This window comes from Lissotriton vulgaris, chromosome 6 (genome assembly GCF_964263255.1).
Source record: "Lissotriton vulgaris chromosome 6, aLisVul1.2, whole genome shotgun sequence".
Classification (NCBI taxonomy): Eukaryota; Metazoa; Chordata; class Amphibia; order Caudata; family Salamandridae; genus Lissotriton; species Lissotriton vulgaris.
This window is the reverse complement of record NC_141694.1, coordinates 246,141,689-246,156,594: the sequence shown is the minus strand read 5'-3', so window position 1 is coordinate 246,156,594 and position 14,906 is coordinate 246,141,689. Positions and strand designations below refer to the sequence as shown.

At 50.7% G+C, this 14,906-nt stretch overlaps 1 protein-coding gene across 2 annotated transcripts in view; it reads right to left on the bottom strand.

The window, feature by feature from the left end:
• The window catches only part of LDAH (lipid droplet associated hydrolase), a 1,359,976-nt gene that overhangs the window by 339,778 nt on the left and 1,005,292 nt on the right, over positions 1-14,906 (bottom strand). For both annotated transcript variants that reach the window (XM_086926275.1, XM_086926276.1), the window contains exon 6: positions 3,385-3,467. In XM_086926275.1, coding sequence (XP_086782401.1) covers positions 3,385-3,467 — 83 coding nt within the window. The remainder of the gene's footprint in view (positions 1-3,384; positions 3,468-14,906) is intronic.

The window sequence follows — 14,906 nt, the reverse complement described above, 5'->3', positions numbered from 1 at the left end:
CCGACTTGCCTAACTTCCGGGCGGCCACGGCTGGACGGTGGCGGCAATTTCGAACACAATGAGGGGTAGGCTACCTCTTTACACAAAAAGTAGCAAGCGGGGTGGGCACCCGCTCAACCCAGGAGGAAAAAATCACGGGGTAGGCACCCGCGCATCAAGTAAAATAACACGCTACGACGCAGGGTGGGCACCTGCTTAACTAGAGAGGAATAAGCGGGGTGAGCACCCGCCAAAGCCCAAAAGGAGGGGGAAATCCCTACGAGGGGGATTCCCTCTGCAAGGGCTGCAGCTCCGCGCTGCTCAGCCCCCAGGCTCTCCCCCTCCTAGGGAAATTAAATCAAAGCGCGCCCAGTCTCAAAATAAAGCACAGGAAGGCTGCTGAAAGTCTTGCAAGGTCAATATCAAGAGCAAGAGGTCTAAGAAGTCCTGGAGGAATCAGGGGGGCAATGTAGGGTCCAGGGGCCAGCACACAGGAAGCAGCCCACATGGCGGTCCCTCCTGGGCCCCACCAGCAGGAAGCCCCCCTCTGTCAGGATTCAAAAAGAGAACATTTTTATGGGGCCTTCTTATACCACTAAATCCTTTGTCTACAACTGTAGGGCAAGGGGAGAACCAGATACAACTGGTTCAGGAGCACTTTGGTTTGCTCAGCTCCCCTCTCTATTCACAGGACAGGCTAGGGACATCAGACGCGCCACTGGAGGTGGAGCCAGCATTGTGGAGGGAAGGCACAGCCCTATTCAGGTCCCAGGTGCAACTCCTCCCTCCCATCTACATGCAGATCTCCCTATTCACCACCGGGCAGACACATCCTGGCTCCTGGAGCCAACCAAACCAGCCAGCCCCTGTCAATCCCAAGCCAGACATGCAATTCACATTAGGCAGGCAGACACACTGCACACAGAAATGCCAGCTTCTAAAGGCACTTCGCCACTAGTCACAATAAATCTGCGCACACCATTGCGCAGCATTTATTCTCATGAGTTCGTACATATTAAACTCGCCCCTGCACTCCTCTCATATCAGGAATTACCATGGACACACATATCCCTCATGCATTCCTATGGGAGGGCAGGCCAATCTCACCACACGCACTCAGAGAGCGCACACACTTTACACTGAGCCACAGTGCTAAAGAGCGCAGAGGCTAAAAACTACTAGCATCATGACACATTTAAAGGCCAAAAGTTTAGGGGTGAACCTGCCAAAAGGGCCAAGTCCAACACACATGGTATACAAAGCTCAATGCAGACCATAGCTTATGGCACACAGCATGTTTTGCTATTTGTTCGACAGCATGTTAGTTTATATGTCATCAGCAAAGTGCTGTACAGGTTATTGTGGGCGGCATCAGTTATGGTGTTTGTTGCATACCAGAAATTACGAATTTCATTGCTTTTTCCATTTCATGTTCACTGAAAGATAACTAACCATTACCTGTAGTTTTTTCAGCAAATTTAAAAGTTCTTATTATGATGTACTGCATTCATCGACCACGTACCAGTACAGTGCTGTGCACAGTCATTGGCCAAGCCCAGTGGGGGATAGCCACAGGGGCTGCCCAGGTCCTGCATCCTATTCCTGCTGCACAAGACCTAGTGCCATGGGCATTGGGGGTTTGGTCTAAGGCCTGATCTTTGGTCAGGCCCTGCAGTACCAGCCCGTGCATCCTACCAGGGTACTTCATCAAACATAATCATGATTGTTTTTATTCAGTAAAAATCACATTATACAAGAAAATCAAAATTTTTGGTATTGATGAGATTCTGAAAAATGCTATTTTGAGAAAACAGTGCCTGTTTCTGAATATGAGATTGTGGTGTATGATCATGTTTTTCACATCAATCATTATTTTATGGAGGTAAATCTCCACCTCTGCCCTAAGTTCCCATGCTCTGAGTGGTCACTAGCATTCTCTTGGGATTGTGCTTGACTCTTATCGCCACCTCTATCTGTAAATGTTGTACACTGTGCTAAAGTTGTAATTTTGACTAATTGATATTTTCAAGATTGCAGAAAAAATAGATCCCTTTCAAAAGCCAATCATAGTTCTCAAACAACTCAAACGTCATTGACAGAAATCAAAATTTCGGAAATCTCAATATAAAATGGCAAAGATTTTAAAAAGTGTTAGCCCTCTCGAGCTGGCCCAGTACCTTTTTCGAATGCTAATATGTCACAAACTACCAAATTAATTTACAACAAACAAACAAAAACCTGCTGTCACAGCAAAAATTCTAAGTACAATTCTACTTTCATGCCAAGTTTCAGGTCAAGATAGCAAAATTACTTGTGAGAGCTAAAATGGTAAAACCGGCTTTAATGTTTCCCCCCTACATCAAACTGAATAAAATTTGGCATGCAAGATCGTTGCTGCCTACTCTAAGGGAGTGCCAAATCTGCTGTAGATCTGCCCATGGGGTCCAAAGGCATTAAAAACAATACCTTTTCAATGTAAAGTGTTGCTGAACCATTGCTCGACAGTGGCGAGTACCACTGTATTTATTTCACTAAGGGGGTGATTATGATGATGGGCGGATCATCACCGCCCGGCCGGCGGTGGCAATCCGCCCGCCATCACATCTTCTTTAACCCCTCCGCCATATTACCATGGCAGGGGGTACCGCGGCGGACGGAAAGTCCGTCCGCTGCTTTTCCGGCGGTCAGCAATCGTTACGACTGTCGGTCGGGCAGACCTGGGGCATAATATGGTGGTGGTGCCTGGAGGCACCACCATCCATATTATAATGCCTGGTGGTAAAGGCCTTTCCATGGCGGCAATACCGCCATTAAAGGCTGGCAGGGATGAGCTTTTGGGGCCCGCTGCAGGCCCCCAGGTGTGGGGGGTGGATGATGCACTTGGGGGTACCATTGCCATGCACAAGGTGGCAGGCACTGCACAGTGCCTGCCACGTTGTGCATGGCAATGCACAACATGCCTCTTTGGCATTGCGGCGGGTGCCGCTTACAGCAGCACCCGGCGCAATGTTAAAGATGTGGAATGCGACCGCCAGGGTCGTGGTCGCATCCTAATTGGCGGTGCTGGACCACTGGCAGCCGGTCCCAGTACCGCTAGGGTGGCGGGCGAACTAAAGTCCGCTTGCCATCCTAATGGGCCCCCAAGTATTTGACCACTAGTCAACTATATTAGGAGGAATGGAGGACTAAAAACATGCCTTTTCTGGGTAAAGTGTGATATAACCTTACTTAAAGAGTGTCATGCATACACATTCATCTTACAGTAAAAAAAAAAAATATTTAGACTTGTCTAAAGATGTTATCAGGTATATTTTGTACAATATACCTATGAAAAGAAAATACTTATTTATAAACAGTTCTAAGAAGGCTAACAAGTCACTTATACATTACTGAGTTTAAGCTTACCTTCGTTAGATGTTGCTTAATAGTCAGGTTGTCTCTATCCACCACCTTCACCATTTCCTGGCTTCCCATGTACATGGCATTTGCTGAGAAAAAAAACCATTTACAGTTAATGGCACTGATCGTTAATGTCACAATGTCTAGAGGTAATATCAACCATCTAGAAATGTCATATTGATCATAAACCATTAACAGCTCAGCATGCCAATCAGTATTTTACAGACAATGCTCCGAGACTTACTGTGTCACTATTGCAAACACTTAAACATTAAAGTGCAAGGGTTATGGTTTTTTTGTGTGAATCACACTCAGTATCAGAAAACACACTCAAGCACTACCAACAATTCAGGTGGCACAGCTCATACCCAAACTGGCTTGCTACTATGATGTATCTCGACCCAACAGATAGAGCCAAATAATAGTATAGCAAAGATCCAAAGAACAAAAACACAGCAGACCCCAACCCCACGTCTGCATGGTTCACACATAACAGGAGAATTATGGCATTTAGCATGCATCCACTTAACACTCCACCACCTTCTACCCCATTCCCTGGTGACCATAACTCTGTTCACATACCATAAATGAGTGAGAAATAAAGCAAATTGATTTGAAAACATTAACTGTTGAAACAAGCAGGTAGGGATAGACCGATAACCAAAGCATCACAATCTGGGGGGCGGAGCTAGCCGGCGTTCATGGTGGACGCTTAAGTGCGGAGCTCTGCGCTAGCGCTGCAGAATATCCGTCCAATATCCTTCAAAAGCGGCAAAACCTGTGAAATTCCGGCGGGGGCTGCCTCCCCTACCCCCTGCGGACCTCCGGCGCGACTTTTGAGGGGCTGCGTGCACGAGTTCCCCCGGCGCCGTCGCCGACCGAAGAGCCGCGGACCAGGCCGGGATCCCCGCTCTGCCCTGGACGCCGAGGCCGCGCTGCGTCACCCGACGTGCGGCCCCGGCGAGAGGAAGCCCCGCTGTGGTGCGAGCGGCGTGGCCGGCGGGAGCTGCTACCCATCCAGCGTCCCGCGACTGCACTGCGGACCCCTGCTGTGACGCCTCCACCCCTGGAGGGGCGCGGAGGACTCGAGTGAGAGCCAGCGGCGAAACGGCCCCGCTGGGAACACACACGTGGCGCTCTCACGGGCGCCATTGCATGCTGCGGAGGGAACCCGCCTGACGGCCTGACCACTCGGAAGGAGCCTTACGGAGCGACGGGCAGCTCTGGGACGGAGGCCACCCAACACGAGCCTTGCACCCTCGAGCACTGCACCCCCGAGCTGACTGGGGGTGTCCTGACACTGAGGCACCCGGAGGGGGAAAGTAAGAGGCGAGTGCCTACCCTGACCTGAGGCGTCACTGGGCACGCAGGCCTAAACGCGACAGCGGCCTGAACGCGCGGCCTCCGGTGCCGGCCTGTGCACGAGGTCAGCTCCCGCATCGTCCCATTGGGGCACCATTGACATTATAAGGTCTGTGGACACTGGCCTCCCTATCAGCAGCAGCGATGGGCAAGACCGATAGGACGCAAACGAAACTTTCGTTTGACCAGAGGAGACAGAAGGCACCGGAGCCGCCGGCGGCCCAGTCCCCGGGAGCAACTGCGGACCCGAACACCGCGCTGTGCACAGAAATTAGAGGCATGCTCAACACGATGGAGAAAGGCCTACAGGAGGGCATGACGGCCATCGGCACCAAGATTGACGCCCTGGCGTATCGAATGGATCGCATGACGGAGAGGGTGGATAAGCATGCGGAGAGGCTGGACATGGCAGAGCGCAGGCTGACGGAGGCGGAGGAGGCGCAGACAACGTGGGACGCTGACCGCAAGCAGTTTGGGAGGCTGCTACAGGTGATACAAGAAAAATCGGAGGACTTAGAGGCTCGCTCCAGGCGGTCCAACATACGCGTCACGGGCGTGGCGGAGTCGACCCAGACAGGGAAAATGGAGCTATTTGTTGAGAAACTCCTTAAAACTCTATTGGGAGACGACACCTTCTCTCCCATGTTCATAGTGGAGCGAGCCCACCGCACCCTGGGCCCGAGGCCCGCTCCAGGGGCGAACCCTAGGCCGATAATAGCGAAACTCCTCAACTACAGGGACAGGGATGCTGCCCTCCGTGCTGCTCGAGAGAAGGGGGAGTTGCAGTACGAGGGAATGAACATTTCGCTATACCCTGACTTCACCTCCAAGGTACAGGAGGAGAGACGGCGATTCGTCCCCTATAAGCAGCAGCTCAGAGACCTGGGCTTGGACTATGCCATGTTGTATCCGGCACGGCTGCGCATCAATAGGCAGGGCCACTCACATTTTTTCACCGACCCGAAGGAGCTGCAAAAATCCCTGAAGCAGTGGATCAAGGAGCATAAAGAGAGCCGGACGGCGCCTGCGGAGGAGGGCGCTGGCAACGAGGATCTGGATGAGCAAGACTAGTGTGACGGAGGGGCGCAGTGGTCTCTCCCGAGGACCTGGCCACTTGAGGCCGTGCCATGATCCAAGCCTCTTGGCCCGGAGGATGCCCAGTCTGGGCTCTCCACTGCAGTGAGCGGAATTCTGGACATGGTATCACGGGTGAGATCTGTATGGGCCACACGGGTTAAGGTGGTGGGCGGCACTCTCCATGACTCTACTAGCCTGCCCGGGGGTGGTGTTGATAACGTCCTACGACAGGGAGAGGTCGATGGGGTCTGGGGGGGGGGGGTGGTACGGCGGGTACGATATTGTTCTTGTTACTTAAAAGCCGCACTGGCAAATGGGGGCGCTGGCGTAGGGGCAGCCAAAAGACATTGCGCAGAAGCGACGACCGGACGTTGGTCGATTGAGACATTGAGCGTGCTACCTCTGCCCTGGCGCTCATAGTGCTTGCGGCTCTTCTTGAGACTGCTTGGGGGAGTTTGAAGATGGGTGGGGGGGGTGAATGTAGGGATTTCGGTCACACCAGGTTGGGGTTGGTTGACTGTGGGCGGTGGGGGGCAATGGGGGTTCTGAGTTCGGGGAAGTTTGGGATGTTTGGGGAAAGGTCCGACATGTGCTCTAAAATGTTATGTTCTATAGGATGGGTGGGCGGCTGCTGCCACTGGCGGGGGGGGGTCCTCGACGCTGCACTACAATTGTTGTCCTCCTTCACTGTTAATGGCTAACACACCACAGGCAGACTCACTGAGCGATACAGAGTCCCTCAGGGCTCTTACCTGGAATGTGAGGGGTTTGAATGATTATCGGAAACTCCGTAAGGTGCTACACTATCTACAGAGACACCACATAGACTTGGCGCTGCTGCAGGAAACGCATCTGCCCAACAACAGTAAGATGCTAATGCACAGGGGGATCCAGGGTCACTCCACTTACGCAGGCTTCACCACCCATGCCAGAGGGGTCCTCACCTGGGTCAATCCGAAATCCAAGTTATCCCTCGCCCTGGTAAAGGCGGACCCGGAGGGGAGGTTTTTGTTAAGCAAGTGCACGGGCAAGGGCCACAATCTGCTGGTCATGAATGTCTATGGCCCGAACTATGACTCCCCTGATTTTTATACAACGGTTGCGGAACATTGTACTGAATGGGCCGCTGGTAATATGATCTGGGGTGGGGACTTCAATTTCACCTTTAGCCCTGAGCTAGATAGGTCTGCGGGCCCTGCCAGGCGCCCGGCGGCGGCGGCGCAGTGCATGCAGGCAGAAATGTTGAAACTGGGTCTGGTAGATGTGTGGAGGGAAAGAAATAGCGCCAAGGGGGGGTACACGCATTACTCAGCGTACCACAACATCCATACCAGGATTGACTACTGGTTGGCTTCACACTTCCTGCTCTCCATGGTCAGGGGCTGCAGTGTGCTTCCCCGCACTCTGTCGGACCACTCCCCGGTGCTGTTGGCGCTGCGTACTCCCCAGCAGAGAATCCCGCCATTCACGTGGCGCTTTCCACCCTACTCGCTGCTGGATGAGGCTTTCAGGGCTGACCTGGGGGAGGACATAGATACCTTCTTCGACACCAATCTGGGATCAGTGGACAGCTTTGGGACGGTTTGGGAGACATTTAAGGTGTACGTGCGGGGGGTGGTCATGGCGAAACACTCAGGGATACTAAAGGCAATTAGAAGCAGGCTGAAATATCTGGAGGGGCAGATAGCGGACTACGAGCGCCGCCAGCTGCTTGACCCGAACCTGCCTGGGGATGGGACCCTGCAAGACCTTCTGAGTGAGTTCCACGAGGAAGCTGACAGGGAAGTGCGACATTTAGGAAAATACGCGACAGCGCGCGCGTATGGCGAGGGGGACCGCCCGGGTGCACTGCTTGCCAGGATCATGAAAGGCACTAGGCGCAAACAGACCATCGCGGAAATGCGTGACTCAGGGGGGGAGACGCTCACGGAGGAGACACACATTCTGGCGGAATTCAGGAGATTCTACGAGGAGCTCTACACCACTAAAATCTCGGGGGTTGAGGACCAAATTGACAACTACCTCGCCTATATCAGGATGCCATTCCTTGAGAATTGGCAGAGGGAATTCCTGATGTCCCCCATACACCGTGAGGAGATATCCGATGCGCTGGCCACCATGAGAGCGGACAGTGCCCCCGGGATAGATGGTCTAACGGTGGCCTTTTACAAGGCGTATAAGGATAAGTTGCTACCCCACCTCTCCACCCTCTTTGACGAAATCTGCGAGAACGGCGCTATGCCACTCTCCATGCGAGAGGCGCTGATTGTCACCATACTCAAACCTGGTAAGCCCAGCGACCTGCCAGGCTCGTACCGCCCACTGTCCCTTCTTAATGTGGACGCTAAGCTCTACGCAAAAGTGCTGGCTACCAGGCTGGCACTAGTGGCGCCGGGGCTGGTAGCCCCGGAGCAGGCTGGGTTTATCCCGGCCAGGAACCTCACTTACAATATCCGCACGGTCATGGGGGCCATGCAGCATACCAGGCATGACACTAAAGCCATTGCGGTCTTTCTAGACATGGAGAAGGCCTTTGACTCTGTGGAGTGGCCCTTCATGCGCAAGGTGCTGCAAAAGTTGGGGCTAGGAGAACTTTTCCTCCAACTGCTGGGCGCCCTCTATCACGAGCCCACGGCCAGAGTCAGATTGGGGGATGCAGTCTCGGAGCCGATCTCCATCACCAGGGGCACGAGACAGGGATGCCCCCTTTCCCCGCTACTCTACGCCCTTGTGGCAGAGCCACTGGCGTGTGCGATTCGGGAATACCACTCGTATGAAGCCATCAACTACCCCACCTACAAATTGGGCATTTCCACATATGCGGACGACACCCTGCTTTATGTCAGGGACCCGGCCAATAACCTGGCGTCGGTGCTGAGGGAAGTTGTGAGGTTCGGCGCGCTCTCCGGACTGAAGGTTAACTGGGCGAAATCAGTTGCCTTCCCACTAACCCCAATCACTGTCCCCTTCGAGATGGACTACCCGCTCCAATGGTCCACTGAACCGATAAGGTATCTGGGCATCATGCTCCACACGGACCCTGACGTTATGCTGAGGGAAAACTACGGGGTCGCTTACAGCAAACTTGCGGATGACGTAGAGCTCTGGATTAAACTCCCGTTATCTCTGATGGGGAGGATTGCCTTAATGAAAATGGTCATTCTCCTGAGGTTTCTGTTCCTGTTCAATAATCTCCCGATTGTCCTCTCGAAAGCCTTCTTTGCAACCCTGAACAAACTCTTGGTGCGACTAGCGTGGGCCGGGAAACAACCTAGGGTGCAGTGGAAGGTTCTGCAATTACCGTATGAGCAGGGGGGCTTAGCTGCCCCGGACCTGGAACGCTACTACAGGATAGCGCAGGCCTCCCACCTCCACACCTGGATACATGGCAGCCGAGATGTTCCACACGTGATACTGGAGCGGCTGTTCGCGGACCCTACTCCGCTTCCGGCTACCATTTGTGGCCCACAAGACCGCAGAGTTGGCGTACTAGACTCCCTCCTGTCTACCAACCATGCATGGCACTCCATTCTGCAGAGGCAAAACAAAGAGCTGATGTACGCTCCCAACATGCCTCTACAATGGGCGCTCTGGCTACCAACCTTAGCGGAACCGGGTGTCCATAGGGCCCTTCACGAATTGGGTGCTCTTACTTTGGGGGACCTATTCGAGCATGGACAGGTGAAGACGTGGGCACAGATCTCACATCAGAGGGAGAGCCCCACACTGCTCCAACGCTTTCAGTACCATCGGGTCCGTAGCGCCCTGCTGGAGCTGCTGGGCCCCGACATGGAGGAACCCCCTGCGGTCCCGGAACTGGTGTATGTCATTGACACCGTATCTCCGAAGAAGCTGATTACTAGATTATACAGGATAGGGCACGAGCACACGGCCCTGCTCTACACGAGGGCGCGACTGGCCTGGCAGACTGACCTGGGTACACACGTCGATGACGGCATGTGGGCCTACTGCTGTGCGGCCACCAGGCGCATTTCCCTGAACGGGAGGCACCGGTTGGTCCACTTTAAGTTCTTACAGAGGGTATACCACACACCGGAGAGGCTCCACAGGTACGGTCTCCGTGACACCCCACACTGCGAGAGGTGCCGGGCCCGGGTTGCGGACTTCCTGCACATGGCCTGGGGCTGCCCGGGAGTCCAGAGGTATTGGGCCAGCGTCTTCGCTGAATTGAGCGCTATAGCGGACTTGGACCTAGCAATGGACCCAGCCCTTGCTCTACTGGGGTACACCAAATCGATTCCCGTCGCGGTTAGGAAACTGGTGAGCATGGGACTGCTCCTGGCGAAGAGGGTAGTCGCGTTATGCTGGATGAGGGGGCCATTACCTACGCTCAAGCGATGGGTTAGCGACATGAAATACTGCAACACGCAGGCGGACACATACAGTGAGCTCCTACCGCCCGGGAGTCGCCCCAAGAACTTCTGGGGGCTGTACCAGACCTACTTGTCCTCCAAGCTGGACGGGGAAGTCTCGGAGGAGGGCGAGGGGGGAGACCGAGGGAGTGACGTGCAAGAGCCACCGGATACACATGACTAGGGTGCTCCTCCGCACAACTAATGTACTGTAAGCGGTAGGGATTTCCCCATCCTACTAGAAGTGTGAACAGGGGGGAGGCACACCGGATAGGGGGAGGGCGGTAGGCCGCACTAGCTACCACAGGTGATAGAGACGTCTACAGGCGGCTCGGGGAGCACGAATGAGGGACCAGTTGAGGGGGGGGGGGTGTTTAGAGGGTTGGGGTTGGTTGGGGGGGGGAAATATATAAAACTGTCTTGCTTTGCCAATTTATTCGAATTGCACACTGCTTTGCAGATGGTACGAGCCTACAGAGGAGGCCTGTCTCCGGCTGACCTCCAACGAATTCTCACACTGGACTCTATGATGTTAATGTGTCATGGTATTTGCATTTGTTGTTGCATGGAGACCTGTTGCCGGCCCGGGATGGGTTGTAGGCAAGTGATTGCGTTTACATTGTGCTGTGCTTTTTCATAATAAATACAATAAAAAAAAAAAACCAAAGCATCACAATCAAGATAGCATCAACCTCGAGTCATCTAGGGTGGGTGTAACAAGGAACCCAGTACCCAAGGGGTGGACCATGAAGTGGACTGGTGGACTCACAATGACTCGGATTCTCTTCCTCCTTCCCCGCAGGACGAACAGGTTCCATGGCAATCGGCGTCAGGGAGAAACATGCACGGCGCCTTTAACAGGTCGTATGAATCCAAGGAAGACCCCTCCCACTGTGACGTCAGCTTCGGGGCATTGGTCAAGAACACGGATATCCCAGGGTTGGCGTGTGACATCACGAGAGAAGAGGAGCGGAGATCGAGAGAGTACGAGGAGAAGAGCTGGAGTTTACCAGGAAACGAGGACAAAGAGCGAGGAAGAGAAGTAGACGGGCCGCAAGGCGAAGTAGACGAGCCAGGAGGCCAACGGAACCGCGCTGCGCCGTGCCACACTCCCGAGGGAGGAGTGTGGCTCAGACAGGTATGGGACAAGTTTGCAAGTTGGGTGGGACGTCGGAGTATAGTCCCGCGTTAGCAAGTGCACCCTCTTCCCTGTTTCCCGTTCCCTATTTCCCTCACTTTCCTGTTCCCTATCTTCCCTCACCACTAAACACAGCAGCGGTAAAGCGTCACTACTGAGGTGTCCCTTCACTACCCCGGTCCCCTCGGGATAACAGCAGAGCGAGGACAGCATTTTAATTGGTCCTTTACTTGTTTTTCCCTTTCCGGTCACCACGAGAGTCTGGCACCTTCCAACAACCGAGGAGCTCAACCAGAGGGTGAAACCGTTTCATAAGGGACGTATATCCTACGAGGCACCACGGATCCAGCCGAGTTTGCAAAAGAAAGACTGACGTTCCGTCGAAAGAAATTGTATATGAAAATAAAACCCGCTTTACCAAAACCACGTTCCCAGCCTATTACTGACTCCCCGTTACAGTGGGCCAATTGGATATAGGGGAAATTAATTTTTCTTAAAGGAAATCTCACTCACTGAATGTTATCCAGTGGCATGCTTCATCATTGAGTTTTTCCCAACCCTCTGAGGGTCGGAGCATGCTGCGACCTCTTTCCTTACAAGGAAGCACTTTGTAAGGTTTTTGACCTAGCAAACTGTGAGATTTCCTCCACACACCTGAGTGTCCTAGAGAAAGGTCTAGGTTTAGTCACAAAACCCCATTTCGACCAGTTCAAACTACTGAGCGAAGTGTGAGAATTTATGCGCAAGATTAAACTACACGATTTCTTCATGAACACCAACCTACCAGATGAAAACAGAGGAGACAATGAACGGCATAACAAGTCCAAGTTTGTACCCCCTACCTCGACCATCCCCGGAGAGACTCTGACATTTGAAATGGCAATCCTAAAGGGCATTGACAATCTCAACATTAAAGATAGAAAGACCTTTCAAAACATATCAAAGCAGGAGAGACAGGTTCTCAATGAGCTCAAACAGAACCACATGACAACTATCAAACCCGCTGATAAAGGTGGAGGGATTATCCTCCAGAGTTCTACAGATTACAGGGCAGAGTGGTTAAGACTGTTGGAGGACACATAGAACTATAAAGTACTCCATTCTGACTCCACTGCGAGCTTGTTCAGTGAGATAAAAATAAGGTGAGTAGGAACCTTTGGATGACCAAAAGGGAGGCTGATTTTTGGGTTGACACAGTCCCTCAATACTATACTTCTATACCCTCCTCAAGGTGCATACAAAATGTTACACTGCTCCCGGGGTAGCGCATTGTGTTGGGCATACAGGTCAAAAAGGTGATCATAATCAACAGACTGTACACTATAGAAAGCCCTGTCATATTGAAAGCCAGATCTGCCTAAGCCTATCCTCATTATAGAAACACAGTTTTATATTATAGATCTCTGGGATTAGTGGGGGACCCCATACCTGGCAAACATAGGTAGTTGCTCTACATCTCAGGAAGCTGAGCTCTCTCTCGTCTCAGGACCTTTGCTCTGAGAAAGTGTCATCTCTATTTTCAAAACAACAAATCTTAGCTTATATGATAAGAATTGCATGTTCTAAATAGCAGCTGAATTTCTCTATAAAGGCTAGGTGTTAATGTCCGACCACAGAGAAAACTGTTTTTCGACATTGCATGAAATGTCCCGTCTGAATCCCAGCAGAACAAATAGTTAGTAAGTAAATATATCTTTATTCGATTTTATTATAAAAACTTGAATGCACATCATTTACACTACACATAATAAATATATTTTCAAGCAGTAATGAGGAAAAGGAAGAAAAGTGACAAATTCTGCATCTAATGCTCTCGGGTATTAGGTACATTTCGTTTAGCAGCATCCCTTGTCCGTTGAACATGAAACATTCACCAATATATATTTATTTTTATAGATACTATAAACCTTATTGTGATGTTCAATTTACTACCACAAATGCTCCATTAATTGACAAAGTGACAAATGTATATACTTTAAACGGCTATGAGCAAGACATAGTAGGTTTAAAATACACCATGGTAACAATTTATTCCTATTGTCACAAGTACACAAAATATCGGTTTAACCCTAAAAGTAACACGATTGGTTACATAGTAACTTACTAAAATAATTTTATAAACCTTTGCGCTTGGATTAATTAAAAAGAAATTAAAAAAATATGTTCATAAAATAGTAAAATACCCTGCTCTGGTCGTTTTATGTTTCATAGCTCCATCCCATTAAAATCCCCTGGGATTGCTAGCGGTGGCACTATTCGGTTCAGGAAAACTTCTTGCCAAAGTTCATCCTTGATATTTAGGAATAGAGATGTTAACGCCCCGTGCTGTTCCTGTTTAACCAGTTGTCCACACCTGTTTCCAATAATTCTTTTTCAAAAGCTTAACTGAGCTTTTTTGGCTATTCCCTGGGGATAACCATAGGTCACTCATGCCAAGTTTAAACAACCATTGCTTAATGTGGTTAAGCCATTGAACACTGCCTTTAGTATCCAACGCTAACATTTCTTGTAATGATTCTTTCATTGGCAGTGGTGACTCCTTTACCCATATGTGTAGCAAAAAGACTAGGGGACGTAGGGCAATTGCATGGGCGACATTCCTCATGCCCAAACTTAGACGCATTAGCACTAATGGGCCATTTTGGGGAAGTTTCATCACAGGTCTAATACAATTATTATCTGTTTTATCGATAGAGGATGCTTTAATGCAGGGGTCTCCAAACCGGTCCTGGAGGGGCCGGATCCATGCCAGATTTTAAAAATTACTACATGTATCTCAATGGGGATATCCAAAAAATCTGGCGTGGATCCGGCCCTCCTCCCCAGAGTTCTGCGCCATAGAGTGCAGCTCCCATGTTCTTTGCTTGGCATACTTGGATTGCAGGTGTGAGTGGTCTATAAACTGACTTCCTTAATTTTTTTATTAAAGCCATCCCCACGTGTTCCAACGACAACTGGCTTTATAGTAATTGTGGTGACCATGAAAGTGTATTCCAAAGTCGCAATCCTAAGTAGTCAAATTGTTTTACTTCTTCAAGTATTGTTTGACCCAATTTATATTACGGTTAAAAGACTTGTGACGATTAAAAACCATGAATTTCGTTTTTTGAGTGTTAATTTCTAATTCATGGTATATGCAGGCCATCTCAAACTTGTCCACTATGTTTTGGAGGCCCATCGGTGAACGTGAAATGAGCAGGGTATCGTCCGCAAAAAGTAATGTGGGCACCTCTTGTCCTGCAAGCTTGGGAGGGTCACCCCTGCAGCCTGATAATATGGAGATCAATCCATTTATTTAAAGACTGAATAGTGTTGGCGCTAAGACGAACCTTTGCCTCCCATGCCGACTCACCCCCAATCCGTTTTGTTAAGCCACCTTCCTTCCCCCATCTGATTTGAGCATAGTTTTTTGTGTGTAATCTTATGATAATTTGTAGGAGATTCATTGGAATCCATAATTCATTCAGTACTAACCATAGCTTTTCCCGTGGTACTAAATCGAAGGCAGCACATAGATATACAAATACCACATATAAGGTGCCCTTCCTAATTGTTACATATTTTGAAAGAATCAGAAG